The sequence below is a fragment of the Muscardinus avellanarius genome (assembly GCF_963383645.1).
Source record: "Muscardinus avellanarius genome assembly, chromosome: 15".
Taxonomy (NCBI): Eukaryota; Metazoa; Chordata; class Mammalia; order Rodentia; family Gliridae; genus Muscardinus; species Muscardinus avellanarius.
The window spans coordinates 88,465,082-88,492,504 of NC_137801.1; the positions used below are offsets into that span (position 1 = coordinate 88,465,082).

At 56.9% G+C, this 27,423-nt stretch overlaps 1 protein-coding gene across 4 annotated transcripts; it reads left to right on the top strand.

Annotated features, from left to right (window-relative positions):
- Positions 1 to 1,943: 1,943 nt before the first annotated feature.
- On the top strand, positions 1,944 to 27,423 carry MAL (mal, T cell differentiation protein (MAL blood group); the record flags this gene model as incomplete). 4 transcript variants are annotated; one of them, XM_080711989.1, is made up of 4 exons in its annotated part: positions 1,944 to 2,036; positions 21,575 to 21,742; positions 23,286 to 23,411; positions 27,349 to 27,423. In XM_080711989.1, the coding sequence occupies 4 exons, from the start codon at positions 1,944 to 1,946 to the stop codon at positions 27,421 to 27,423; spliced, it is 462 nt and encodes a 153-aa protein (XP_080568115.1). The 4 variants fall into 4 exon arrangements, with proteins under 4 accessions (XP_080568115.1, XP_080568116.1, XP_080568117.1 ...); XM_080711990.1 differs by lacking the exon at positions 23,286 to 23,411; XM_080711991.1 differs by lacking the exon at positions 21,575 to 21,742.

Consider the following 27,423-nt stretch of genomic DNA (forward strand, 5'->3'; position numbering starts at 1 on the left):
CAGAAACCCTTTTACCTCCGGGCTACACTCCCAGACCTATTTTTATATATTTTTTTTGGAAATAGGGTCTCTTAAGCCAGCGAGGCTGGCTTCGAATCTGCGCGATCCTCTTGTCTCTGCCTCCCAAGCGCGGGGATTACAAGTGTGCGCCACCACGCCTGGTAGCCTTTATTTTTAAACAAGGTTACAGTCCATTGGGTGTCCTGTTTAGTTTACTGTCCGTGGTACCATGACCGCCGCAGCAGAGACCTCGGCATCCTGCTCAGAGCACGCCGCCACCCTGCTGGGGTTACCAGGGCAGGCTCTCCCTTCCAGCGGGGCCCTCAAATTTCCCCTCTGTGCAGCTTTCTCCTCCCCAGTTCCCAGAGAGAGAAATCAATTCCTTGACCTATTTCTCCAAAGCAAAGCTCGCGCCTGTAGCTGGCCATTCTAACTGCCCGTGGAGAGGAACCCAGCCTTGTAAGTGAGCGGGTCCCAGGGTGCCTCCGGGCTATGCCTGGCCCAGCCCAGGGCCGGAGCTCTTGCCAAGGTGGGCTGTGGGATCTTCAGGGCCCTCCGCCACACCCTCACTCACCGCCCTCAGGGGGAAGCCTGCACAGAAAGCCTGATGGCGGGTGAGAGAGCCTTCATGGGTCTCCATTAGCCTATACTAATTAAAAACCACAATGGACCCGGGCATCCGCTTGTCATCCCAGCATTTGGGGGGCTGAGACCAGAGGATCTGGGTTTGTGGACAGCCTCGGCTATTTAGTGAGGCCCTTTGCAGCTCAGTGAGACCTGATTCAAAATAAAGAATAAAAAATTGCCGGGCGTGGTGGCACACGCTTGTAATCCCGGCGCTTGGGAGGCAGAGACAGGAGGATCACGCGGGTTCGAAGCCAGCCACTCGCGCTGGCTTAGGAGACCCTGTTTCCAAATAAAAATGTAAAAATAGGTCTGGGAGCGTAGCCTGGAGGTAGAAGGGCTTCCAGGAACCCCAGTACCACTAAAAAAAAAAAAAAAAAAAAAAAATAGGGCTGGGGGTGTAGTTCGGAGGCAGAATGCCCCGGGTTCAATCCTCAGTCATGGTTGAGGTTTAGCTCAGAGGTAAAGAGCCCTTGGGTTCAATTCCCAGTACCCTCAAAAAAGACTTGAGGTGAGGTGGTGCCCCCTGGAAATCGCCTGGGTATCACCCTCTCCCATCCCGGTGGTCCCTACAAAGCTGCGATCCCCGGACCCCTGACTCAGGCCCGCCTTCAGCCTGGCGCCCAGGGTGCCATCGGGTGCCATCGGGCGGGTACTGATGGCCTCACCCCGGGGCGGCGAGCCCAGGATCCCCAGCGAGCGGCTGGACTCTGCGGCACCCAGGGCGGGACGCAGGTCTCGTCCGTCCGCGGCTCTTCCCGGCATTTCGGGAGGGGGGCGGGGGCGGGAGGGGGGAGGACAGGGTCGAGGATGGGGCTGGGGGCAGGATGCAGGGACAGGGAATATAGGGGCCCGGGTATGGGGGCCGGGTATGGGGGCCAGGACCTGGGGTGTGGGGCCGGGGGACCGCGCGGGGCACGGGGGCGGGGTATGGGGCCAGGACCTGGGGTGCGGGTACGCGGATGGGGTGCGGGGGCAGGGGGCGCGGCATGGGGGACGGGCCGCGGACGGGGGATGGAGACGGGTCACGATGTACGGGACTAGGGGTCGGGGGTGGAGACGGGCAGTGCAGGGGCTCAGGGGACGGGGAGGGGCGAGACCGGGCCCCGGGGGTGCGGGGCGGGCACCGGGTGGGCATGCGGCCAGGGGCCGGGTACAGGCGGGGCGGGGCGGGGTGCGGGGTTTGGGGACCCGGGACCAGGTGCCCGCCGGGGCGGGGCGGGGCTGGCTCCGCCCTGCGGCTCCCGGGACTCTTAACCCGCGCGCGGGGGCGCCCGGCCACTGAGCTCGGGAGCCAGCGAGTGGTCAGCGCAGCCGGCATGGCCCCCGCCGCGGCCTCGGGGGGCAGCTCCCTGCCCAGCGGCTTCTCGGTCTTCGTCACCTTCCCGGACCTGCTGTTCGTCTTGGAGTTTGTGAGTGGCGCGGCTCGGGGCTGATGCTCCGGAGGGGAGGGGACGGAGGGGACTCCTGGTGGTGTCCAGGAGCAGCCGGTGGGGGAAGTGTCCAGGGCTTAGGTGCGAAACCCAAACGCAGATGCGACCCCAGGTCAGATGCGGGAGGCCGGAGGGCTCCACCTTCGGGTAACGTCCTTGTGCAGGTGTCCGGCTTGCTGGGGGGGGGGGGGGTCCATTAAAAAAAAAAAGAAATCAGTAAAAATTTTAAAAAGCACCTTAGCATTGCCAGCCCAGGTCTGGAGATCAGGACCCACTGAATCCAGGGTATTCTATTTGGCCTTTTAACGCCTGTGCACCTGAACGTACTTGCAGCAGATTTGATAGGGAACGAGAAACGAGAGGCCTCGAGGGCTGGGCCCGCCGTCTGCGCTGGGCACGGGGGCGTGGGGACAGGTCCAGTGTCTTGGCTTTGACCTTGAGCCATAGACAGGTCTGTGTGCCGGCCTGCGGTTGGTCCTGCCTGGCTGCCCGGCCACGCAGCCGCCCAGGGGCTGTGGGAGATTTTCCTACTGTGGGCTCCTGCAAAGCGCTAGTGTTGTCAGTCCTCCTGCAACCCCAGGGGCCACAGGTGCTAACCCTGAGACATACGCTCTCTTTATTCTGCGGGTGTGGCCCCTCCAGCCCCGGGAGCACCTTTGCTGGTGCTTGCTCGCCACAGAAGCTAGGTGTGGAAGGAGATTGTGGGGAGCTGACTGTTTAAAAACCAGCCCCAGCTTCTTACTGTCCCGTTGGTGGGACCCAAAGAAAGTACATTGTGTCGTCCAAGAAGGGCTTAGGGAAGGGGGGCTCTTGGGAGCGGGGATACCGTTGAACTTGTGAGAGCTGGCTGGACCCAAACCTGACTTCGAATTTTGGAGATAACTGGGATTATGGAGGCAACTTTGAGAAGAAATCTGCACGTGCCTGTGATGCCGGTACTTGGGAGGCTCAGCAATTCAGCCAGAACTTGTTTCAAAACAAAAAAATAAAGTAGGGCTGGGGTGCCGGTCAGAGGTAAAATGCCCCTGGGTTCAATTCCTAGGAAGGAGAGGGGGGGGATGGGGAGAAGGAGGAGAAGAAGGAGAAGGAGGAGGAGAAGCCCGGCATGGTGGCACACACCTGTAATCCCAGTACTTGGAAACTGACACAGGAGGAGCGCAGGTTCATGGCCAGCCTCAGCTACTTAGGCCCTCTGCAACTCAGCAAGACCCTGCTTTAAAAATAAGAATAAAAATGGAGCTAGGGCCAGGCATGGTGACACACGGATTAACAACTTAGTGAGACCCTGTTTCCAAATAAAATAGAAAATAGGTCTGGGAGTATAGCCCGGAGGTAGAAAGCCCCTGGGCTCCACCCCCAGTACCACAAAAGAGAGAGCGAGCGAGCTAGGGGTGTCGCTCAGAGATAAAGTAGGAAAGAGAGAAGATGTCTGCTGTCGTGGAGCTATTTGGAAGTGTTTTGACAACAGTCACAAGCACATACAGTAGTTGGGCTTCCTACTTTTGCACGCGTGCACGCGTGCGCGCGCGCGCGCACACACACACACACACACACACACACACACACTCTTGTCCTCAAGAGAGCAGAGCTTCCGGGCGTGGCAGTGCACGCTTGTCATCCCCGGCTTGGGAGGCCGAGACAGGAGGATCGCACAGGTTCGAAGCCAGCCTCAGCTACTTAGAGAGGTTCTCAGCAACTAGTGAGATCCCCTTTTCCAAATAAACTATAAAAAAGGTCTGGGGGAGTACCTCAGAGGTAGAAAGCCCCTGAGTTCAATCCCCAGTACCACAAAAAGGGGGGGGCACAAGTGGTGGCATGCCTTCTGCCTCCCGGGCGCTCTCTGCATGGGGGCCAAGTGCCCCTGGGTAAGACCAGCCCAGCCAGGCAGGACAATCTAATCTGCAGGAGGGAAGAGATCCCACCAGCTGGGAGCTGGAGGTATGGGAAAGCACTGAACCATCTATTAGCGGAAACTCCCTCCTCCTTGTGAGTGCGGTCATGGAGGGTTCTAGAAGAAATCATTTCCCCTCATCCGTAATGCTACCCTCTCTAAGCTGCCTCAGAATTGTTTCTGTTAGCTGGACGCAGCGGCAAACGCTTGCAATCCAGTACTTGGGAGGCTGAGACAGGAGGATCGCAGATTCGAGGACCATCCCAGCTAGTAGTGAGAGTCATCAGCCCAGCGAGACCGTCTCAAAACAAAAATAAAATAGCACTAGGGGTGAAGCTCAGAGATGGACTGCCCCTGGGTTCCATCCTCAATATAAAATAAAATAAGTCGTTTCTCTTCCACCTCACCCCCCGCCCCGTGCGGCTCCTGCCCCTTGCTACTTCCTTGGAGTCGCCACCTGTCTCCTGTCTCTTTCTTCCACTCTCGCTTGGGGCGCCTGGGAGAGGGAGGAGCAGGCGCCAGTCCTCCGGGTTTTCCTCTCAATACACTGGACCTCAGAAGCTGTATGTGTTTGTTGTTTACTTTTTGTGGTACTGGGGATGGGACCCAGGGGCATTCTACCTCTGAGCTATACTCCCGGCTCAATTTTATGTTTACTTTTGAAACTGGGTGAGGAGAGTCTCACTACTTGCTGAGGCCGTCCTCCAACCTGTCATCCTCCTGTCTCAGCCTCCCAGGCACTGGGAATACAGGTGTGCGTTGGCTGCTGTATGCGCTTTGATGTGTGGAAGGAATGGAGAAGTAGATGGCCGGCCCTGGGAGGGATTCTCTCAGTTACGAAATGTGACAGCTCAACAGAGACAAAAAAAACCCAGCTAGAAGGAGGGAGGTAGAAGGCCCTGGGCTCTACCCCCAGTGCCGCAAAGAAAGGAAGAAGAAAGAAAGGAAGAAAGAAAGAAAGAAGAGAAAGGAAGGAAGGAAGGGAGGGAGAAAAAAGGGAAAAAAGAAAGGGGCAAATGGCTTGAAGCAATCATTTTCCCAAAGACAGTGAACACATGAAAAAAAATGTGTTCCCACCGTCACCATCTGGGAGATGAAACGCAAGCCACAGTGACGCATCATGTTGCACCCACTCAGCTGGCCATTGTTAAAAAAAAAAACACAGGTCCAGCAGCAAAGCCTCCAACAACGCTCTCAATACAAAGCAAAAAGGGAAAATAGCGTCAATAGAGAGCATCGACGCCCGTACGCGCTGCTGCCGGAAATGCACAGTGGCTCAGACGCTACAGAAAACACACTAGCGTTCCCCAAAAACCAAACCAACAAAAACTACGAGCAGCAAGCCCACGCCCTGCTATACAGCCATAGGTGCGAAGCTGGGACTCAGCGCGCGCGGTCAGAGCGGCGCCGCTCACAACACCCGGCAGGTGAACAGCGCGGACGCCCAGCAACGGGCCGACTGGGTAGATAAGGAGCGGTGGAGCCCCGGCAGGGAGGGAAGCACTGACCCTGCAACAAACCCTGACGACCCTCGACCCTCGCGGAGGAGGCCGGCCAGGCGCGGCGGCGCACGCCTGGAATCCCAGCACTCGGAGGCCGAGACGGGAGGATCACAGGTTCCCAGTCAGCAACTTGTGAGGCCCGCTGCAACTTAGACCCTGTTTGAAAATAAGAAGTAAACAGCCGGGCGTGGTGGCGCACGCCTGGAATCCCTGTGCCCGGGGAGGCTGAGACAGGAGGATCGCACGGGTTCCCAGCCAGCCTCATGGTGAGGCTCTCAGCAGCTTAGTGACACCCTGTTTACAAATAAAACAGAAAATAGGTCTGGAGTATAGCCCGGAGGTAGAAAGTCCCTGGGTTCCACCCCTAGTACCACAAATAAATAAATAAATAAATAAACTCGAGTTGGGGGTATAACTTGGGGGCGGATGCCTCTGGGTTCCATCCTCTTTACCAAAAAGCACAAAGGAGGCAGACAGAAAAGGTCAAATGTTGTCTGACTGCATTTATGTAAAACATCTCAAATAGGTAAATCCACACGTGGAACATAGACTGACGGTTTACCAGGAGCTCAAGGGAGAGGGGAGTTGTTATTGTTATTAGCAGTAGCAGTAGTATTACCAGGGACTGAACCCAGAGGCTTTCTACCCCCAGTTATACTCTCGGCCTTTTATTTTATTTATTCATTCATTTATTTATTTATTTTTGCAGTACTGGGGGTAAAACCCAGGGGCTTTCTACTCCGAGTTCCACCCCAGCCCTATTGTTATTCTTTATTCTGAGACAGGGTCTCACTGAGTTGCGTAGGTCCTCACTGAGTAGCTGAGGCTGTCCGCGAACTGCGATCCTCCGGTCTCAGCCTCCCGAGTGCCGGGATTCCAGGCGTGCGCACCGCGCCCGGCCTCGCTAAGTGCTGCGGCTCTGGCCCAGCTGCGGGGGCTGGCCTCGAGACTTCGGTCCTTCCATCTCGGCCTCCTAGGTCCTAGACAGGGCTACTCTCTCCTTCTTAACGCCTTCGTTTCAGTCCACTGGAAGCAAAGCCCACCACCTCTGAGGCCAGCGTGTTTTGTTTCTGAAACAGCCTGGGCCGCTCACCTCCGCAGCAGCGGGCGCCGGGGCGCTGGGGGTTGGTGCACGTGGGCCTCCAGCCACGGATGGACATTTTGGCTCTTTCTGGTCGGTTACCGTTAGCCGTCGCGGGCCACGCGGCCAAGGGCCGTTCATTCTTGTAAGTGCTGCTGGGTCCTCCAGGAGCCCAAGGAGGACCTCCCCAAGGGTTGTCCCGATTTACACGCCCAGCAGCGGTTTACCAGGAAGCCCGTAAAGCTGAGCTAAGCTTAGGACCTCGGCCGACTCCAGCCCCTTCACAGACTCTGGCAGACATTGTAGTATTTGATAAAGAAGGCTGCCCCAAAGCAACCGTATAAACAAAGCTCGATGCTGGACTTGCACGCCTCTGCCTCCTGGCCGGCAGGCAGCGGGTGAAAGGCCCTGTGCTAGCCCAGGCTCCGCTCGCCAACCTTGGGCTTGTGTCCGCTCCTCCGATGGCTGTGAAGGGCTCGGTTGTTTTTGAGTTCTGTGGTGCATCCCGCGGGCAGTGAGTCAGGGTTCAGGTTCCCAGAGCTGACCAGCCGGTCGCCTGGGCGGCGCAGGTGACCGAGGTGGCAGGGTGGGGCTCACTCCTCGGGGACAAGGTGGTGGCAACCTTCCCCGCTCAGTGTCCCCAGAGCTCCTGACTCTGAGGCTCCTGGGTCCTCACGGGAGGCGGACAGCAGGCCCAGCTAACCTGTGTGCCCTCGCCGTTCTGAGCACCCCTAGAGCCACAGGGGGTGGGGGCCAGGGACTGAGATGGGCAGTGCGCCCCCTCCCCCAAAGGTTCAACCCAGGGCTTAGCTCCTGGCCTCTTGGGTGGGCGGGGGGGCGCCCAAGCTAGGCTTGGAGGCACATGCCAGTAATCCCAGTACTTGGAAGGCTGAGACAGGAGGATTGCAGGTCCGAGGACAACCTCAGCAAGTAGTGAGACTCTTATCAACCTAGTGAGACCCTGTTTCAAAATAAAACATAAAATGGGGATGAAGGTTTAGCTCGGAGGATGAATGCCCCTGAGTTCAATCCCCAGCAACACACACACACACACACACACACACACACACACACACATAAAAATAAAAATAAAGTAGGGCGAGAGCTCAGAGATAGAATGTCCCTGGGTTCAGTCTTCACCAGAAAAAAACAAAAAGCCCCCACTCAGTGAGAGACTTCTCTTTGGAGTCACCAAGCTCTGCTTCCTCCTCCTCCTCCCTCTTCCCCTCCCTTCGAAGGAGGGGCTTTGTGACCCTCAGGCCAGGCCTGCCGGGAAAGGAAGTTCCCTTGGACCCATTTAGGTCCGAGCTGCGGCCAAGGCCCCAGGTTTTCCCCCAGAGTGCCAGATTCCCAGGCCTTCAGGACCTGCCGAGGAAGGGCTTGGGACCCTGCCAAGGTCATTGCCCAGTGGGGGGGCGGGTGAGAGAATGGTGAAAACCTAACTGTGTCTTGGGTTTGGGGTCTTGGCTAGAGCTCCCAGCGTGGCCTGTCCCCTCCTGCGGGCCTCGAACGGAGCAGGTCAACTGGTGAGAGCCAGCCCTCGGAGGGTGCACGTCTGAAGGTAGAAGTGGGATAAGGAGCCACCTGGAATTGGTTTGCAGTTTTAATTACTATAGAAATTACTAAAATGAGACCTTTTCTGGGGCCCACAGTGACAAGGGACTTGTTATTATAATAATGGTAATAATCATTATTATTACGGTATTGGGGATTGGACCCAGGGGTGTTCTACCTCTGAGCTACACCCCTAGCCCAATTTGTATGTGGTGTGTGTGTGTGTGTGTGTATGTGTGTGTGTTAGTTTGTGTGTGAAGTACTGGGAATTGAACCTAGGGGCATTGCACCTCCAAGCTGTACCCTCAGCCCTTTTTAATGTTGTTTGGAAACGGGATCTTGAGGTTACTGTGAGGCTGGTCATGAACCCGAGACCCTCCTGCCTCAGCCTCCCGGGTCCTGGGATCCCAGACATGTACCACCACACCTGGCTTCCCCAGCCCTATTTTATTTTTTATTTTGAAACAGGGTCTCTCTAGGTTGCCGAGGGCCTCTGTCAGTTGCCCAGGCAGGCTTCTAACCTGCCTCAGCCTCCCAAGTACTGAGATTACAGGCCTGCACCACCAAGCCCGGTGTCTCAGTATGTGCAAGTGAGCAGAGGAGTCCTAGGCTTTCCCCTGGCTGGGGAAGAGGCGGCCCCCAGAGCGGGATGGGGTTGCAGGTTGATAAAGCAGTTTTCAGTTCGAGGTCCATGGTCTGGTTTTATTGAAAAGGCAGTCCGTCTCCTCGGAGACCGAGGACAGGATTCCCAGAGCTGGGTATAAACTGAGGCTCAGAGAGGGAGCCCCTTGCTGAGGTCACCTGGTCCCCAGGGTCCCCAAGAACTCCCTGCGTTTCCCGTGGGTCTGCCCCCCAGGCGTCTTCCTGTGAACTGTGTGTGCGTGTGTGTGACTGGAGATGGAAGCCGGGACCATTCTACCTTTGAGCTACACCCCCAGGCCTATTTTATTTTGAAACAGGGTCTTGCCAAGTTACTGAGGGCCTTGCTAATTTGTTGAGGCTGGCCTCGAACACACGAGCCAGAGCTTCCTGTTCACTACAGAGGGTCCGGAGCAGGCAGCTCTGCCCAGCTGTCGGCCCTGGCAGGGTCTGGGTCTCTTCTCTCCCCTCGGAGGATAAAGGACAACTTGCAGCCTGGGAAGCTCCCAGCATCCTTGTCAGAAGCACCCGGGCGGGGTCCAGTCCCTTAGCGGAGGTCCGGCAGAGGGAAGCCCGGGCCCGTCCACTCGGCCAGTGAGCAGCCATGCCTTCTGCCAGGGAGTCCGGCCGGTAATGGCGGCAGTTCTTAGTGAGAGGCTGGGCCAAGGAGAGGGCGCAGACTTTCCACAGTTCCAGGAGAAATTTCCCTGCAGCCGCAGCCAGGAACCTTCCTTGCAGTCCCCGGGGCAGGACAGTGGCCAGGTCGACCTTCCCGGGCTCCCAGCCAGGTATTCTTTGTCTTGGGCTCTGGGCTCCTCTCTGGGGCTACTTAGAGAGGGGGTACTGCTGCCCAGGGCCCCCTCCCTTCAATGCCCTCTGAAGAAGGAGAATCGCACCTAGAGGCGGGGGCAGGTGGGGGGGGCAGTGTTCTTGGCTTTGAGAACCGACTTTTCCGGTTTTTCAAGGACCAGAGGCCTGCTTTGATCGGGAATCAGTGACTTTGAGCCATTCTCTGGAAACTAGAGGTGACACCTCCTTCCCCACCCCCAGCCCCTGGGACTGCCACACGTGTGTCCTTACAGCCAAGCTGACTTTTTATTTTTATTTTTTTTCCTTTCCCCCTATTCAATCTCAGCTGCTACAATCAGACAGGGAGAAAGCGCAAGGACCCTTTTTCTTGCATCTGTGTTAGAAACCCTAGCAGCAGACAGTTAACTGCTACAGGTTTGTCGAAGATGCATTTTATTTATCTATTTATTTATTTATTTATTTTGCAGTACTGGGGGTGGAATCCAGGTGCACTCTACCTCTGAGCTACACCCACAGCCTGATTTTTTATTCTTTATTTTGAAACAGGGTCTCACTGCGTTGATGAGAGTTTCGTCATTAGTCATGTACTGAGGCTGGCCTTGAACTTGCGATCCTCCTGTCTCGGCCTCCCAAGTCCCGGGATTACAGGCATGTGCGGGTTTTAGATAGTCCCCAGGAGCGGCAAGCAGGGAGCAGGTCCTCAGTGATCTGGAAACCACAGCAGTCCCCAGTTGCCTTTTATATTCCAGTGGAAAAATCTAGTTTCTGGTTAGCTCCTGGCCGCGAACCAAGAGCGTAATTATTTCCCAGGGTAATAAAGGCACCGGCATCCAGTCTCCGCCATGCAGGGCCTCGGGCTCTGTCCGCTGCCTCCTCCGTAACTAATGTTTGTGGGGCAAGGCTACCCAGCATGATATCATCTGACCGCACCGGGCCTGAGAGGGATACGAAATGAGAGGAAAGGCTGTCATAAAGCGTGACGAATGGGCACACAGGTGCTGGGCAGAGGACAGCCCGGGTGATGAGGCCGGGCCCAGCCGCACGGAAATTCCAGGCCGGAGCCGAGGCCCCCAGAGGGACAGGGGGCAGGACAGAAGGCCATTCTCGGCCTGCTCGCTGGGTGGGGAACAGGAACTCGGGCGCTGGCCTGCAGGAGAGAGCTGGCCTCAGGTCCTGTCTTTGCCTGTCGGGGTCCTACACGGGAACCTTGCCATTGTTCTCTTCTGAAGGCTCTGGATTGATGGAGACTCCTTCTTCCTGGGAGGGTGGGGCAGGCAGGCCTGGGGGCCACCTCCTCTCACCCCCTCCTGCCCAGATGACCCTGCCCGGCGCTAACATTTCTCCTGGCCATATCTAAAGCCGACCCCGGCCAGAGAGGCTTTGTGGTAAACCGCTGGGGGGCCCATCCATGCCCCCCACCTGAACCTGGAGTCTGAAGCCAGTTTTAGGCGCTCAGCGGCCATGCAGACGTGGGCAGGCAGCAGGCCTCTGCTGTGGCCAATTAACCGGGGCTGCCGTAACACCTATCCCCGGCAGTGCGGTGGGGATTGAGTTAGCAGTCCTGCTCCACCCGGGACCAGGACCCGCTGCATCCTGACACGCGTTGGCGGGCGATTTTGTCCTTGTGGCACACCACGAGGTGTACTTACCCAAGCTAAGCCGGCAGCGTCGCCAGGCGTCATGATCTTATGAGACCGCTGGTATAACGTGGCGCATAATGTGTGCCCAAAGTCCTTAAAAAGACACACTACCCATAGCTACCATGGCTCTTAAGTGCAGCTATTAAGCCGGACCTGGTGGCACACACTTGCAATCCCAGTACTTGGGAGGCTGAGACGGGAGGATCTGGGTTTGAGGCCGGCCTCAGCTTCTTAAGTGCTGTTATTACTATTGCTGATGTGTGTTGGGATGGAACCCAGGGGCATGCTGAGACTCAGCTACACCTCCAGCTCTTTTTTTTCTTTTGAAACAGGGTCTCGCTAAGTTGTTGAGGCTGGCCTCGAACGTGGGATCCTCCTCTGTGAGCTTCCCAAGTACTAGGCCTACAGGTGAGCACCGCCTTGCTCAGCTAGGAACAGCTCTTCTTAACTAATAATTGGGACACCCGGGGGGTCAACGGTCCACCTGCACCGCCAAGCAGAGCGCTGGAGGGGTCTGCCCGCCCTCACCACCTGCCCCAGAGCCCTTTCTGGGCCATCTCGGGTCCAAGTGAGCGAGGCAGGGCGGAGTGGGATTTGGGGTTGGGCAGGGCTGTTGCGGGCATGGGGCTCTCCTCCAGGCGCTGTAGCGACAGCCCTGTCCTACCGTGCCCCGGGGAGGCCGGAGCTTCCCGCGCTGCGCCTGTGCAGCCAGCCTGGGGCCAGGAAGGATGGGGAAGGCTCCTGCCTCAGAGACAGACAGATTGCTGGCATCTGCCCACAGGCGTAGCGGCCAGTCGTCCAAGGGCCGGGACTGACCTTGCCAGAAGATCTGTCACTGGTGTGCAAGGCCATCGTTCAGGGAGGGGCGACCTCACACAGAAGCGCCCGGCCCTGGCCCTCCCCAGTCTCCACCTCGGGGCTCAGGACTCTCCCGAAAGCCAGCTCTAGAGCCCCCAGCGCGGGCGGGGATCGGAGCGTCCTCTGTTGGCGGTGGCCCTGAGCCGGGCCCTCCTGTCACCTCTGCCTGGAACTCACCCTCAGCACCCCCTGGCCCTTGGCACACCTCGGGGCGCCCTCGACGGCCTGCGGGTCTTAGCTGGCGGCCCGTCTCCTGGCTACAGCCGGGGTGTGCCCGGCCCAAGCCTTTGTTCTTGGTGAGCTCAGGACAGCGGTGCCTGCCCTCTCCCCGGGGACATTTCTGGGTCACAAGACGAGGCCTTGGCTTGGAGGGCGAGGCCAGCGGTGGCGCTGGCCCGGGGGCGGCCGCGAGCAGGGGTTTGCTGCTCACCTTTGCTCCGACCGGCCGTGACTCCTGTCAATACCTTTTGTTTTTCCTGCGTGGAGGCCACTCCTTTCTGGTCTAGTGTTTCCTCAGATTCTGTCTTTTACGGGTGGCTTACCTGGTATTTTTCACGGAAACGCCTGGTTTCTGTTTATCTTATGGGGCATAGGTGTGGTCCGCAAAAGTTTCCACCTGAACAAGACCACGGATGAGAGAGGAGACCTTTTCCTCGGGAACAGTGGCCGCCCTGTGCCAGGGGAGGCGGCAGTTAAGCAGACACAGAGGCTTCCCTGGGGCCAGAGGGCAGGTGGACGGCGGGCCTGGACGGCGGCTCTGCCGGTCTGTATCAACAGCAGTCCTGAGCTCAGCCTGGTCTCCTAGAATTCAAATTTCTATCCCACTCCTTTTTCAGGGAGAGGCATGCTGTGGGCATTCTACCTCCGAGCTATCCATCCTTTCTTCCTTTATTGTGGTACCGGGGGTTGAACCCAGGGGCATTCTATCTCTGAGCTTCACTCCCACCCCTACTTTATTTTATTTTACTTATTTATTTATTTATTGGTACTGAGCTTCCTGGAAGCCCTTCTACCTCCGGGCTACACTCCCAGACCTATTTTTTTTATATTTTTTATTTGGAAACAGGATCTCTTAAGCCAGTGAGGCTGGCTCCAAACCAGCACGATCCTCCTGTCTCCACCTCCCAAGCGCGGGGATCACAAGCGTGCGCCACCACGCCCGGCTTTATTTTTATTTTAAAACAGGGTCTCACTAGGTTGATGAGTTCCACTCCTTGCTGGGGCTGTCCTCGAACCTATGATGCTCCTGTCTCACCCTCCCAAGTACTGGAATTACAGGTGTGCACCATCACGCCTGGCTCCTTTATTTTTTTATTTTGAAACAGGGTCTTGCTAGGTTGCTGAGGCTGGCCTCGAACCTGCAATCCTCCTGTTTCCGCCTCCCAGGTACTAGGACTGTGGGTCGCACCACTGTGCCCGGCCCCTCTTTACAACAGACCTAAGGTCCGTATATCGCGCTGTCCCCTTCAGACTAACCAAAGGGACGCTGTCTCAGCCAGAGAGGGAAGGAGGCAGGACTGTTCCCTGGAAGGAAGGAGCCTGCCACCCCAGGGGCTTGGAGAAGAGAGCCGCTGGCACGGGTAAACTGAGTCAGGTGGCCTCCAGGTGTCCACCCCGGAGCAGCCCCGGAGGTCAGAGAACCGCCTGTCCCCAGGTGGCTCTGCTGGGGCAGCCCCGGGGGTCCTGCGTCGAGTCGCCCCCGCTGCCATGTCCTGCCGGCCGCCCTCCGGGCCGCGCTGCCCTCGGTGGGCCTGGGCCGAGACCGCGAGGCGAGGGGAGGCAGGAGGGCGGGCTGCCTCCCCCCGGCGCTGGCCTGGTCACTCCAGGCGCTGTCTAATGCGCAGGGGGCAAGTGGCGAAGGCGCCTGCCCGGCTCAGGGCCCAGGCTCCACACCCAGGAGGCGGGAGGAGCTTCCCGAGAACCAGGGAGCCTGCCCTGGCGGCCTCCTGCCTCCCCGCCTCACCGCCCTGCAGGCCCGGGACTCTCTGCGCGCCTTCCGACTCCCAGACCTGGGGCTCTGCACCCTCGACACTCCACCCCGCGTGGGAACCAGGCTCCCCCTCCACAGACGCCATCCCGAACCTGCCTCCGCCGCAGTCCATACGCTCTAGACACGCACGCACACATATCAGACACACACTTCGCAGATGTGTACATGTAAATACCTGTGCGTGCACACGCATGCACATACATATACGCAAACACAAACACGTGTGCATGCATACACGTGCAGAGAAGACAAATGGCCCCTCTGTCTGACTCACAGAATGAGCGATTTATGTGGGGGGTCTTGGGGATTGAATTTAAGGACATTCTACCTCTGAGCTACTCCCCCAGCTCTATTTTTTTTTAAACAGGGTCTCAGCCAGGCGTGGTGGCACATACTTGTAATCCCAGCATTTGGGAGGCTGAGACGGGAGAACCGCAGTTCGAGGACAGCCTCAACTAATACTTAGTGAGGCCCTTTGCAATTCAGTGAGACCCTGTTTTAAAATAAAGAATAAAAAATAGGGCTGGGGGTGTAGCTTGGAGGTAGAATGCCCCTGGGTTCTATGCCCAGTATAGCAAAAAAAAAAAAAAAAAAAGAAAAGAAAAGAAAGAAACAGGGTCTCACTAAGTTGCTGAGGCTGGCCGCGAACCTGTGATCCTCCCATCTGCCAAGTGCTGGGATGACAAGCTTTTACCACCACGCCCAGATGCCCAGATAGTGTACAGGGTCTTGCTAGGTTGCTGAGAGTGTCTCTAGGTTGCTTAGGCTGTCCTTGAGCCTGTGATCCTCCTGTCTCAGCCTCTTGAATACTGGGATTACAGGAATGTGCCACCATACCCAGCTTATTTTTTTATTTTGAAACAGGGTCTAAATTGCTGAGGCTGGCCTCAAACCTGCTATCTTCCTGTCTCAGCCTCCCAAGTACTGTCATTATAGATGTGATCCGCTGCTCCTGGCCAGAACGATTAATTTTTTAGCCAATCCACTGTTAGAGCAGAGCACACAACCATCACGCCGGTCAGGTCACCTTGGCAAAAAACGTCCCCCTTGACTGCCTGCACGTTCCAGCGCACCGCCTTGGGGCTCCGGACAGCCCAGCCTGGAGCCCGGCGGCGCTCGGGGAGACCGCCCCTCTCGCCATCCTGGGGAGATCAGTCCTGCACAGGCCCAAAGTGGCAGGACGGCTCCGCATTCAGTTCCCTTGGCTTCTGGAGAATTCGAGGCACAAACGCGGGGTCACATTTGCCTCCGGGGCTGCTGGGAGTCCCGTGCGGGCCTGAAGGTCCGGGCCACCAAGGGGCGGGCAGGGGTGCGAGTCCGCTGCGGTCACAGCCCTGGGCTTCTGCTCTGCAGACGCGGACGGGCTGCCAACCCCCGGACACACCAGAGCGCCCAAGCCGGCCTCGGCGCTGACCCGGGAGGCCAGAGCCGCAGAGGGAGCGCCGGGGCCGTGGATGAAGGGCCCTTTCAGCCGCATCTGCGATGGAAGCTCCAGATGAATCTCGAGAATGTGCTGGAACATTCCTTTTCCCCCTTGAACTGAGGCTCATTGTTAGAAGCGTTCTCGGATCTTTACGCCCCTGTGTTTCCTTCTGCAGAGGCAAATGCATTCTTCTCCTTCAACTTTCAGTTTCTGGGACACTGTATATTTTTCTCTTTGATCCTTTTGAGTTGGTGTTTGTTTTTTATTGTTTACTTTTATTTTACTTTTTAGTACAGGGATTGAACTCGGGGACATTTACCTCTCTGCTCGATCTCAGCCCCTTTTTACTTTTTATTTTTATTGCTTAGGCTGGCCTCCTGTCTCAGCCTCCCGAGTATTAGGATTACAGGCGTGCACCACCACGCCCACCTTTTTTTTTTATCTATTTATTTTTTATTTTGAAACAGGGTCTCACTAAGTTGCTGAGAGCCTCACTGAGTTGTTGGGGGCCACTCTCAAACCTTCAGTCCTCCTGCCTCAGGATCCCAAGTACTGCGTTTATGGGTGTGCACCACCCTGCCTGGCTGTGGTGATTTTTATTTTTATTTTATTTTTTGGTGGTACTGGGGTTCCTGGAAACCCTTCTACCTCCGGCCTACACTCCCAGACCTATTTTTTATATTTCTATTTGGAAACAGGGTCTCTTAAGCCAGCGCGGCTGGCTTCGAGCCTGTGCGATCCTCCTGTCTCCACCTCCCAAGCGCGGGGATTACAAGCGTGCGCCACCACGCCCGGCAGAGGTGACTTTTCAATTCTGGCTCTTGGCAAGTTTGGGCCGTGTAGTTGTGCAGATGGGGATCGTAGACCTCTGGGATTTCCCCTTGGCGGCAGGTGAGACTCTGTGTTGACCATTCCAACAAGGGCTTAGGCTCAGAGCGCTTGCTGCGCCGGGTGCTCACAGGTATAAACCTTCACAGCTGTCTTATCACTGTTTCCCGGATAAGGGCACCGGGGGAGAAGAGACTTTCCCAAGGACTGCAGGTCACGCAGCTGGAGTGGCAGAGCCGGGATTCAAACTCCTCAACCCTTGCTCTGAAGTGTCCACCCTTCCCCACTGCAGCCTGTCTACCGTGGGTTAATTCTGCAAGAATAACTAGAACCTTCTTGGGGTTCACGTAGAGAGCTCTCCCGAAGAGGGAATTCTTTTTACAAAGACCATTTGGTGGAGTGGACCAAGGACGTGAACTGTTAAGTCTTTGGAGACTTTTCTGTGCGGTTTTATACTTTATTCCTGCTTCTTACAAAGCAAGAATCCAGCTCAGGGTCCAGCGTTGGAGCAAAGCCAGTCAGGTCGTTTCCGCCCCAGGGCGCGGGCCCGGGCACTGTCAGGACCACCCAGGACAAGCCGGTCTCAGGTTCAAGGAGACACAATGGGTGCTCAGGGGCAGCAAAGGGAGCTTCCGGTGCCGATTCACATGGGGAGGCCCGGCGGGCACTGGAGGGGTGCCCGCCGGCTCTTCTGGAAAGCCAGGCATTCGAGAAGGGGCCCATCCCTTCCTCTGATGGCAGGAGCTACCAGAATGCAGCCCCTACACACACACACACACACACACACACACACACACACACACACACACACACCAAAGACATGTTGCAGGCCTTGGGCAGAGCCAGGAACCCTCTTCCTCGTCTTGCCTCTCTGCTTCTCTCTAGTGTGTTCGGTTTGGTTTGGTTTGTTACTGAAGATTGAACCCAGTGACATTCTATCTCCAAGCTATACCCCCAGCCCTTTCAATTTTTATTTTAAAACCGGGTCTTCTGTTTCAAAATAAAGAATAGAAAATAGTGCAGGGGGTATAGCTCGGAGGTTGAATTCCCCTGCTTTTCATCCCCAGACACACACACACACACACACACACACACACACACACACACACACCAACCCAGAGTCTTGCTGAGTTTCCGAGGGTCTCACTAAATTGCAGAAGCTGGCCTTGAACTTGCAGTCCTCCTGGCTCAGCCTCCCAAGTACTGCAATTACAGGCGTCTCCACTGCCCTGGCTGTCTTTCCTGTTTAACCGGGCATGGACACGGTGCTGGCCACTGGTGTTTGCTAAGGTGTTCTGGCTGATTTCATGCATTGTCAGCACTGGGGACCACAGAATGTCACTGCAGACCCCAGCCCCGACCCGGCTTGGGGCTCTGCGGTCCAGAGACAGCGCTCGACCCCTGCGGCTCCCGGCCGCTCGGAGTGGAGCGCGTCGGCTGAGACGGCCACCCGCAGTCTCTGCGAGGTGGACAGGGCTGGGGTGCAGGCGCAGGATGTGGGACATCTGGCCCTTCAGAGATGAGCAGACAGGCATGCATCCACACGGATGAACAGCGTTGTCAGGATAATTGCCTCTGAGCACTTGTCCCCGGAAGCTGGGAGTCACCTGTTGTTTTCTTTGCCAAGGGAAATGCTTGAACCCTAACCTACCACTTGCTTCTGGCAAATATTTGGCCATGGGGTCGTGGAGCCGGGCTGGAATGGGCTGCGCTCTGCCCAGGAGTGCCTTATCACCCCGGCGGGGCCGCGCCGCTCTCTGTTTGCTTTAGGTGGAGTGGGGCGAGACCTGGCTTCGCTGCAGCCGTGATTCACACCGAGTTGTGCGCCATGGCTCTCGCGTTAAGGCCCGTCTCCCGCCTCTCCAGCCTTCTGAAGGCCTCACAGTTGCGTCCTATCTCCTCTGGGCTGGGTGCAAATTCTGTCCTGCCCTGGAGAGCTGCTCCACCACCCTCCAGCCCGCTCACCAGCGAGGTCCTCCCAGAGGGTCGCCTCTCCCCTGGTGGCCAGTGGAGCCCATGGACCAGGGCAAGCTGCGTCGCCTGCTCGGGACTGGCTGGCAGCCTTTGTGGTACAGTGGTTCCTCCGTGTCCTTGGGGGATTGGTTCCAGGATCCCCCCAAAATCTAAGGATGCTCAAGTCCTCTCATAAAATAAGACAACAATCTGCATATAATTTTTCATGCACAGCCTTCCTATACTTTAAGTGATCTCCAGACGACGCGTGTCAGCTAACACAAGGTAGGTGCTGCGGACATGGTTGTTATACCACATCGTTTAGAAATAACGACAAGAAAAAACGGGCCCGTACCATGGTCAAGACGATGCAGATAAGTCATTTTTGTGAATCTTTTTGGTCTGCGGCTGGTCAACTCCGGGGACGTGAAGCTGTGGACGCAGAGGGCGGTTGTCACTGGAGCTTACACAGCTCTTTCCCCGGGCTGCGGGCCTCCTGGACTGGCTGATCTCACGTAGCAGAATATTCTCTAGTTTCATACGTTTCCATAAATTTCATAATGTTGTTCTTCTTTATGGCTGGGTAAAATCCCGTAGCGTGCGCAGACATCTGTGTAATTCATTCATCTGATGGTGGACACCCAGGTCGGCTGGCTCCGTCACTTGGCATTTTGCGTTGTGGTGCTATGAACACAGGTATCTAAGTATCGCTACGGCATTGGTTCCTTTGAAAAGACACCAAGGAGTGGTACAGCGGGGTCACGTGCCACATTCTTGGTCTTCTGAGAAACCTCCACACTGCTCTCCACAGGGTTGTACTAATTTGCAACCCCACCAGCAGCGTAGAAGAGCGCGGTTTCCCCGCACCCTCGCCGGCATCGGATGCTGTCTGTATTTTCGGTGACTGTTTAACTGCAGTGACGTGGAATCTCCTCTGTAGCCCCGACTCTCACCTCCCTCATGATGCTCGACACTCTTCCCCACACTTGTCGGCCACTGCTATTTCTTCTTTGGAGAAGTGTCTGGTCTAGCTCCACTGCCCATCCATCTCCCGCAGGGATCTGGCTGGGAATCGAAGCCCTCCTGGGCTCTGCCTTGCCTGTGTGTCCTTCCTCCTCCTCTTTGGGTCTGCTCCAGCCGCCTCCTCAGCCTCCCATAGGGCCCCAGTGCTCCATCCCGTGGCAGAGGCGGCCAGCCTCCATCCCCTGGGCATTCCTGGCCGGGGCGATCGGCCCAGCTCCTGGGAGCACAGCCCCTGCTTTGTAGTGGTTTACAAGTGTCTGGGACAGATGGGACCTGGTGACATCTTTCCTGGTGGCCCAAGGCTTTTTCTGGCTTGGAGGCTCCAGAGAGACAAGACATTCTCCCAAATGGTGGCGCACGCTTATAATCCCAGCCTTTGGGAAACAGAGACAGGAGGATCGCAGTTTGCAGCCAACCTCAGCTACTTAGTGAGGCCCTTTGCAACACAGTGAGACCCTGTTTCAAAATAAAGACTAAAAAATAGGGCTGGGTGTGTAGCTCAGAGGTAGAATGCCCCTGGGTTCCATCCCCAGTACTGCAAAAAAAAAAAAAGGGTCTGGCTGTAGGCGGCCAGGTCCCATCCTGGCCCTCTCTCTCTCTCAAGGGCCAGGAGTGCCCAGGGGACGGAGGCTTTGCTCCAGTCTCCCCGCTGTCCAGTGTGTCCCGCGGGCTCCGTCACGCGCCTTCAGGTCTGAAGTCGGCCCGTGGAGGAAGTGCCCGGTCAGAGGTGCCCACACTCGTTCATCCACCACAGCTTGGTTCTGCTAAGTTCAGAGTCTTCGTGGCCCAGTCCTTCTGCCTACCCATTCCTCTCTCCTGCTCATGCCCAGCCGGGAGGCTCAGAGGGCATCCATAAAGACAGTGGTGTCGCTGACCCCGCAGGTGGGCGGCAGGTCCAGGAGATGGGGTTTAAGGCACCACGGCGGATGTGGGACCCCTTCTTTAGCCCCAGACACTCAGGAGATGGTCCTTTGCCTGCAGACCCGTCTGCACAGCTGGGGGACAGGCGGGGGAGTGCCAGGCAGGTTCCCCACAGGGCGAAGTGGGCGGCCGAGCAGACACCGCCCCGGCTGGGGCTTGTGTGGACGGGCCACCGGGGCTGCTACTGGCCCCAACTTGATCCTGTGTTCTTCTTTGAAAACAGGCGTCACCGGCCCTGGGGGCCCCAGCTGGGGCGTCCTCTGGCCAACCCCGGGGTATGCTTCTTCACACCCGTCCTCCGCCATCCTGGGAGACAGAGCTGACCTGGGCGCCTCTATCCCAACCCCAACCCAAGAGCAGTTCCTGAACTGACCTTAAACAAATGCTAGTAATCCAGCATGGCTAGTTTGTTTTGCCAAGTAGAGACTGAAGGGATCTGCTGGTTACTGCCCATTCATAAAAGAAGATATTTTTATAGCAAAGCAAATGGGAAGGCCAGAATCAAAGCAAAGGACGGCCCTCGTAACAGTGATACCGGGTGGTAGAAGTTCTCTCTGGGTCGGGCGTGGTGGCCACACTTGTCATCCCAGCGTTCGGGAGGCTGAGACAGGAGGATCACGGTTTGCGGACAGCCTCAGCTACTTAGTGAGGCCCTCTGCAGCTCAGTGAGACCCTGTTTCAAAATAAAGGATGAAAAATAGGGTTGGGGTGCAGCTCGGAGGTAGAATGCCCCTGGGTTCCATGCCCAGTACTGCAAAAACAAAAAACAAAACAAAAAAAAAGGTTCCCTCTGGGAATGACAAGCTGTTCCGCGTCCTCAGGCCTGGGTTTCCCCACCTGACAGACGGCTCCGTCCCTCATGGTACGAGAATTAACCGAGTTAGTATTTGTGAAGCGCTTGGGATAATGCTTAACACCCAAACGTGACGTAAGGCTTGTTGGGTAAAAAAGAAATAAACTAGCATTTAAAAAACGAAGAAAGCCAAGCCGGGCGTGGTGGGCACGCTGGTCATCCCAGCACTCGGAGGCTGAGCCTGGAGGACCGTGGTTCGCGGACAGCCTCAGCTACTTAGTGAGGCCTCTGCAACTCAGTGAGACCCGGTTTCAAAATAAAGAATAAAAAATAGGGCAGGGGGGTAGCTCGGAGGTCGAATGCCCCTGGGTTCCATCCCCAGACCCGAAAAAAAAAAAAAAAGAAGAAGAAGAAGAAAAAGAAAGGCAAGCCAGCAGGGAATTGGAAAGCACGAGACTGGAGGTAGAGCCCGGGGTCTCGGCGGGGGATGGATGGGTCCTTGTGGCCAGGGGGTGCCCGCCCAGGTTAGGGCGCCTCTGTGCCGGGGTCTGGGGACGTGGGCTGGGCCCGGGGGCGTGTGCCCGGCTCACTCTCCTTCGTGTGCCCCGCAGGTCTTCGGGGGCCTGGTGTGGATCCTGATCGCCGCCTCCCTGGTGCCCATCCCCCTGGTCCAGGGCTGGGTGATGTTCGTGTCTGTGTTCTGCTTCGTGGCCACCACGGCCCTGCTCGTCCTGTACATCATCGGCGCTCACGGCGGGGAGAGCTCCTGGGTCACCATGGTGAGTTCCAGCCCCACGGTGTTTGGGGACCCCCGCCCCGGGAGGCTGCTCCTAGAACCAGGACCGGGCGGGGCTGCCCGCTGGAGTCTCCCAGCTCATTCTAAGGCCGAGCCGCTGCCTGGCCTCAGCGGCCCTGGCTCCCGGGTCTGCTGCCGGCTCTGCTGTCTGGCCAGCACCCCACCTCCCCCCACACTGCCGTGGCCAGGGCTGCCTCCATCCTGGGAGGGGGCTGGCCCCAGGTTGAAGGCTCCCGGCCCGGGCCAGCCCACCTCGGGGCTCCCGGCCGTTGCCTTCTCAGCAGGGCTGCCAGAAAGGATTTGGGAACAGAGTGGCCACTGGTCTTCTGTGTGGTGTCTGCTCAGGCCACTTACATTCAGGCAGGGCAGCTGAGGAAGGGGTGGGCCCTTTGATCGGATCTTTCACCCTCAAGCAGCTCACTCTCCTACTTAGACTTTTTTTTCCTTTTTTGTGGTACTGGGGATGGAACCCAGAGGCATTCTACCGTTGGGCCACACCCCCAGCCTTATTTTCTTTTTTATTTTGAAACAGGGAGTCTGAGGGTGCTTGTTAAGTTGCTGAGAGTGGCCTTGAACCTGCATCGTCTGGTCTCAGCCTCCCACGTCTGGGATTCCAGGCAGACAGCACCTACTTAGACTGTTGAGATCACTTCCTAATCACAAGTACACAAAACAGTGCTTTAGTCCTTTTTTGCTTTGAAATATACCAGGAGCCAAAACACACACACACACACACACACACACACACACACACACACACACACAAAAAAAAAAAAAAAAAAAAAACCTAATTAACACCAGCCAAACAAAAGGCCTTGGCCTCTTCTCCCCTGCACAGTCCAGGAGACCACATCCAGGCCAGGACTGTAACACGCGACAGTCTCAGGTCTGGAGCCGGGGGCTACCTATCTATCCATCCCAAGCTGCGCCCCAACTTTTTTTTCTTGTTCTGAGGATGGAACCCAGGGACATTCTACTTCTGAGCTACACCCCCAGCCCTATTTTTTTATTCTTTATTTTGAAACAGGGTCTCACTGAGTTACGGAGGGCCTAAGTAGCTGAGGCTGACCGCAAACCTCGATCCTCCTTTCTCAGCCTCCCAAATGCTGGGATTACAAGGTGCGCCACCACGCCCGGCCACCCCCAGCTGTTTTTATTTTTAACTTTGAAACAGGATCTCAATGAGTTGCTGAGGCTGGCCTCAAACCTGCCATCCTCCCGTCTGTCTCAGCCTCCCAAGAACTGGGATTACAGGCGTGTGCCCCCATGCCCACCCCCAACCCGTTATCTGGTCCCACCTCAGGGGAGAGCAGTGCCCGTTCTCTATCCAAGAGCTTTCCGAGGCCGCAGAACCATGAAACTCACAGCTGGCAGCTTGCTGGAGAGGGGCCGGGAGCCACGGGAGGAGGAGAGGGAGGCCTGAGCCGGGCCAGGTGGGGCCAGGTGGGGCCAGGTGGGTGGAAGCGCTGGCCTCCACCCTGCGCGGGGCTTCTCCCCCTCTCCCTGACGCCCGCCCTCTCCCCCAGGACGCGGCCTACCACTGCGTGGCTGCCCTGTTCTACCTCAGCGCCTCCGTCCTGGAATCCTTGGCCACCATCTCCATGCAAGACGGGTTCACCTACAAGAGCTACCACGAAAACATCTCAGCCGTGGTGAGTCCCTGCCGCTCGCGCCGACCATGGCCGGCAGAGAGGGCGCTGGGCCGGGGCCGCCGTCTCAACCTGCACCGGGCTCTGCTGGGGTGCGGGGTCAAAGTTTCCTTTTTTTCTTTCTTTCTTATTTATTTATTTACTTATTTAGGTACTGGGGATGGAACCCAGGGGCATTCTACCTCCCAGCTACACCCCCAGCCCTATTTTTATTCTTTATTTTCAAACAGGGTCTCACTGAGTTGCAAAGGGCCTCACTAAGTAGTAGCTGAGGCTGTCTTCAAACCATGATCCTCCTGGCTCAGCCTCCCAAGTGCTGGGATGACAAGTGTGCGCCACCACGCCCGGCTATTTTTTTTATTCTGAAACAAGGTCTTGCTAAGTGGCTGAGGCTGGCCTTGAAACTGTAATCCTCCCACATCAGTCTCCCAAATACTGTGGTTACGAGCTTCTACCCCCACGCCCGGTGCTGCGCCCATTTGAGGTAACAACCCCCCTGAGAAGGGACGCACTGTGCCCACGACTCAGTCACCCCCTTGGGGCTGCAGCCCCCGGGCTCCAGGGGCACAGGAGCCCAGGCCCGGGCAGCTGTCCGAGGAGACCACAGCTGCTGAGTGCCTGCCCTGGGTGGCCGTATTCACCCTCAACGGCCCCCTGACCTCGGCAGGTCTCTAGTTGAGAACCGCGGGGCTCGTCTGCACCCACTTCCTCTCTGACGTTCTCGTGAGGCAGCATGGCTCCAGAGAAGCGCGCGGGTCCACACAGCTTGGTGGACTTTCAGGAAGCGTGGACTTTGATAAGTTTCCTTGTGCCTGCATCCAGACTAAGAAATAGGCGCTCCTAGAAGGCCTCTCCTGTCCCCACGCCAGTGCTGTGCATCTGGGCAGCAGTCAGTTCCCGACTCCTAGCACCCAGCTCAGTTTTACCTGCCTTTGAGTCTCATAAAAATGGGGTTACAATCTTGGCCCAGTGGTGCAGCACGTAATCTCTACTTGGGAGGCCGTGAGAGGAGGATCTCAGGTTCAAGGCCAGCCTCAGCATCTTAGCAAGGCTCTCAGTAACCTAGTGAGACCCTGTTTCACTAGGGTTTAGCTCAGAGACAGAACACCTGGATTCAATCCCCAGGAAGGAAAGTAGGAAGGAAAAAAGGAGGAAGTGTCAGTGCGTTCTCTCGTGCCTGGCTCCTTTCTCCCACCTTATGTTTGTGAGATTCCTCTATGCAGTCGAGTGTCGATGTAGACTATGCTCCTTGCTGTATGGTACTCCACTGGAGGAACGTGCTCCTTGCTGTATGGTACTCCACTGGAGGAACATGCTCCTTGCTGTATGGTACTCCACTGGAGGAACATGCTCCTTGCTGTATGGTACTCCACTGGAGGAACGCCCACTCTGTATCAGGTTACATCTCCGCGTTTCCTCACGCAGTTGGGCGGGCCTCTGCACACTAGGCCAGGCCAAGTCAGGCGTGCTGGAATCAAACGTTTGAATCTTCTCAGCAGAAAGCTGCAGAGTGAAACCACCAAGGCAAAATGCAGGCCAGAGTCAGAGAAGCCACCGCTGCCCATTAAAAATAGCAGCTGAGCCAGGCGTGGTGGCGCACGCTTGTAATCCCTGCGCTTGGGAGGCTGAGACAGGAGGACAGCCTCAGCTGCTTAGTGAGGCCCTCTGCAACTTAGCGAAACCCTGTTTCAACATAAAGAATAAAAAATTGGGCTGAGGGTATAGCTCGGAGGTAGAATGCCTCTGGGTTCAATCCCCAGTGCTGGGGGGGAAAAAAAAAAAAGGAAAAAAATAGCATCTGGATCCGTATGTGAGGGAGAAGGTGCATTCGTAGGTGGCTTGACCCCAGGCCCTGCCGGCCGCAGCGCCCCCCGGGTGTCTCGGGGACTGTTGCAGGCATGGGGCTAGGGGAGCTCTTGAACCCTCGGCCCTCTGACCTTCGAAGCCTCCGGCCTCTCTGTGGCTCATCGGGAGCGGATCATCCTTCGCTGCTGCGGAACCTCTGCAGAGACTCCTGGGGTCTGTGGAAAGCCGGAGATGTGGAGGTCTCATGCCGGCCAGTATTGGCCACGGTGTAGGGAGAAGGGTTTCTGAAGGCCGGAGCACGGCCATGCCTGTCCCCACGCAGAAGAAGTCTCTTTCCTATTACTGCGGGGACTTCAGACGGGCTTCCTCCAGCGGTGCCCGCTGGGCCTGGAGGTCCCACCCGATGGGGACAGGTGGGTCTGGGGGCTGCTTGTGACGAGTGACTCCTCCGCTTGGACCCGGCGCTGGGGAGTTCCCGGATGAATTCTCTAAGCTTGTTACTGAGTAACTTGGGCCAGTGAGGGTGAAGCGTTTGGCCAGCGTGGGGGCAGGAGGCAGCTGGCCAGGCTGGCGGCCTTTATGGGCATTTTCAGGAGTCGCAGAGGTGTGACGGCCCTAAGTGCTGTGGCTGGGCCGGAAACTCCTGACCCCTGCCCAAGGTCACAGAACCAGGTGCAGATGTTGGGCCTGGGACAGGCAAGCCTCTGGGAGGCCAGCGCCCAGAGGAGGGGCGGGAGCGCACGGTTCCCCGGGCCAGAGCCGCGACCGGCCGCCACTGTGTCCCCAGTGCCGACTGGCGGGCTACGGCACACCGCGGCATTCTGTTGTTGTTACTGAGGAATGAACGGGGGCATTCTACCCCCGAGCTACACCCCTAGTTCTTTTTACTTATTTATTTTTTTGTTTTGAATCAGGGTCTAAGTTGCTGAGCGTCTTGTTAAATTGCTGAGGCTGTGCCGGGCGTGGTGGCGCACGCTTGTCATCCCAGCATTTGGGAGGCTGAGACAGGAGGATCCGGGTTTGCGGACAGACTCAGTTACTTAGGCCCTTTGCAATTCAGGGATACCCTGTTTCAAAATAAAAAAAATAGGGCTGAGGGTGTAGCTCGAAGGTAGAATGCTCCTGGGTTCCATCCCCAGTCCCGGGAAAAAAAAAAAAAAAAAAATCTGAGACTGTCCTCAAACCTGCACTCCTCCTTGTCTCAGCCTCCTGGTACAGAGATTACAGGGGTGCGCCAGCACGTTCTACTACCAGCAGTTTGCTTAGTAAGCCCCTTCCTCTTTTTTTTTTTCTTATTTATTTTTTGTGTGTTATTAGATATTGAACCCAGGGACATTCTATCTCCAAGCTCCTTCCCCAGCCCTTTTTATTAGATCACTAAGAGTCTCGTAATATTGGAGCGGCTGGCCTCAAACCTGCCATCCTCCTGCCTTAGCTTCCTAAGTACTTGGATTGCAGGTGCGGGACACATCTCTTCTCCAACTCCCAGGCTTCCCTTCCAGTGGAACCCCGCTCCTTCCCCCAAGCCTGGGGCAATAAGAATCCTGGCATAAGATGCGGACAGTGTCTGAGGCCCTCCGGGTAGCAGCGAGATCGGAGCCAGAGTCAGCCAGCCCGTCTTCCCAACCTCACGCCCAGCTCGCCTTACTGGTGCCAGGGAGGGACATTTTCCATAGAGTCCTTGATGCTCACCTGGGATGCTTTCTTTGGTGGGATCTTCAACGGTCCCCATTTCAAGTCAGCTCACTCCAACATGACATAGTATGGCTTGTCAAGAACAAGGGGGGAAAGCCGGGCGTGGGGGAGGCTGAGACAGGAGGATGGCGCAGGTTCGAAGCCAGCCTCAGCTACTTAGTGAGGCTCTCAGCAGCTTAGTGAGACCCTGTTTCCAAATAAAATAGAAAATAGGTCTCAGAGTATAGCCTGGAGGTAGAAAGCCTCTGGTTCCATCCCCAGCACCACAAAACAACAACAACAAGGCCAAGGGACCACTGGCCAGGAACCGGGGCCCTGTGCTGAGAGGTGAGGCGCGCGGCTGGTATCAGCAGAAGGGCCGTGCGTGTGACGGGAAGCGGTGGAGCCCGGTGCCCAGGGGGCTCCTCGCAGTGACGGCCGCTCCTCCTGTCTTCTCCAGGTGTTTGCCTACGTCGCCACGGCGCTCTACGTGGCCCATGCAGTGTTTTCCTTAATCAGATGGAAGTCTTCATGA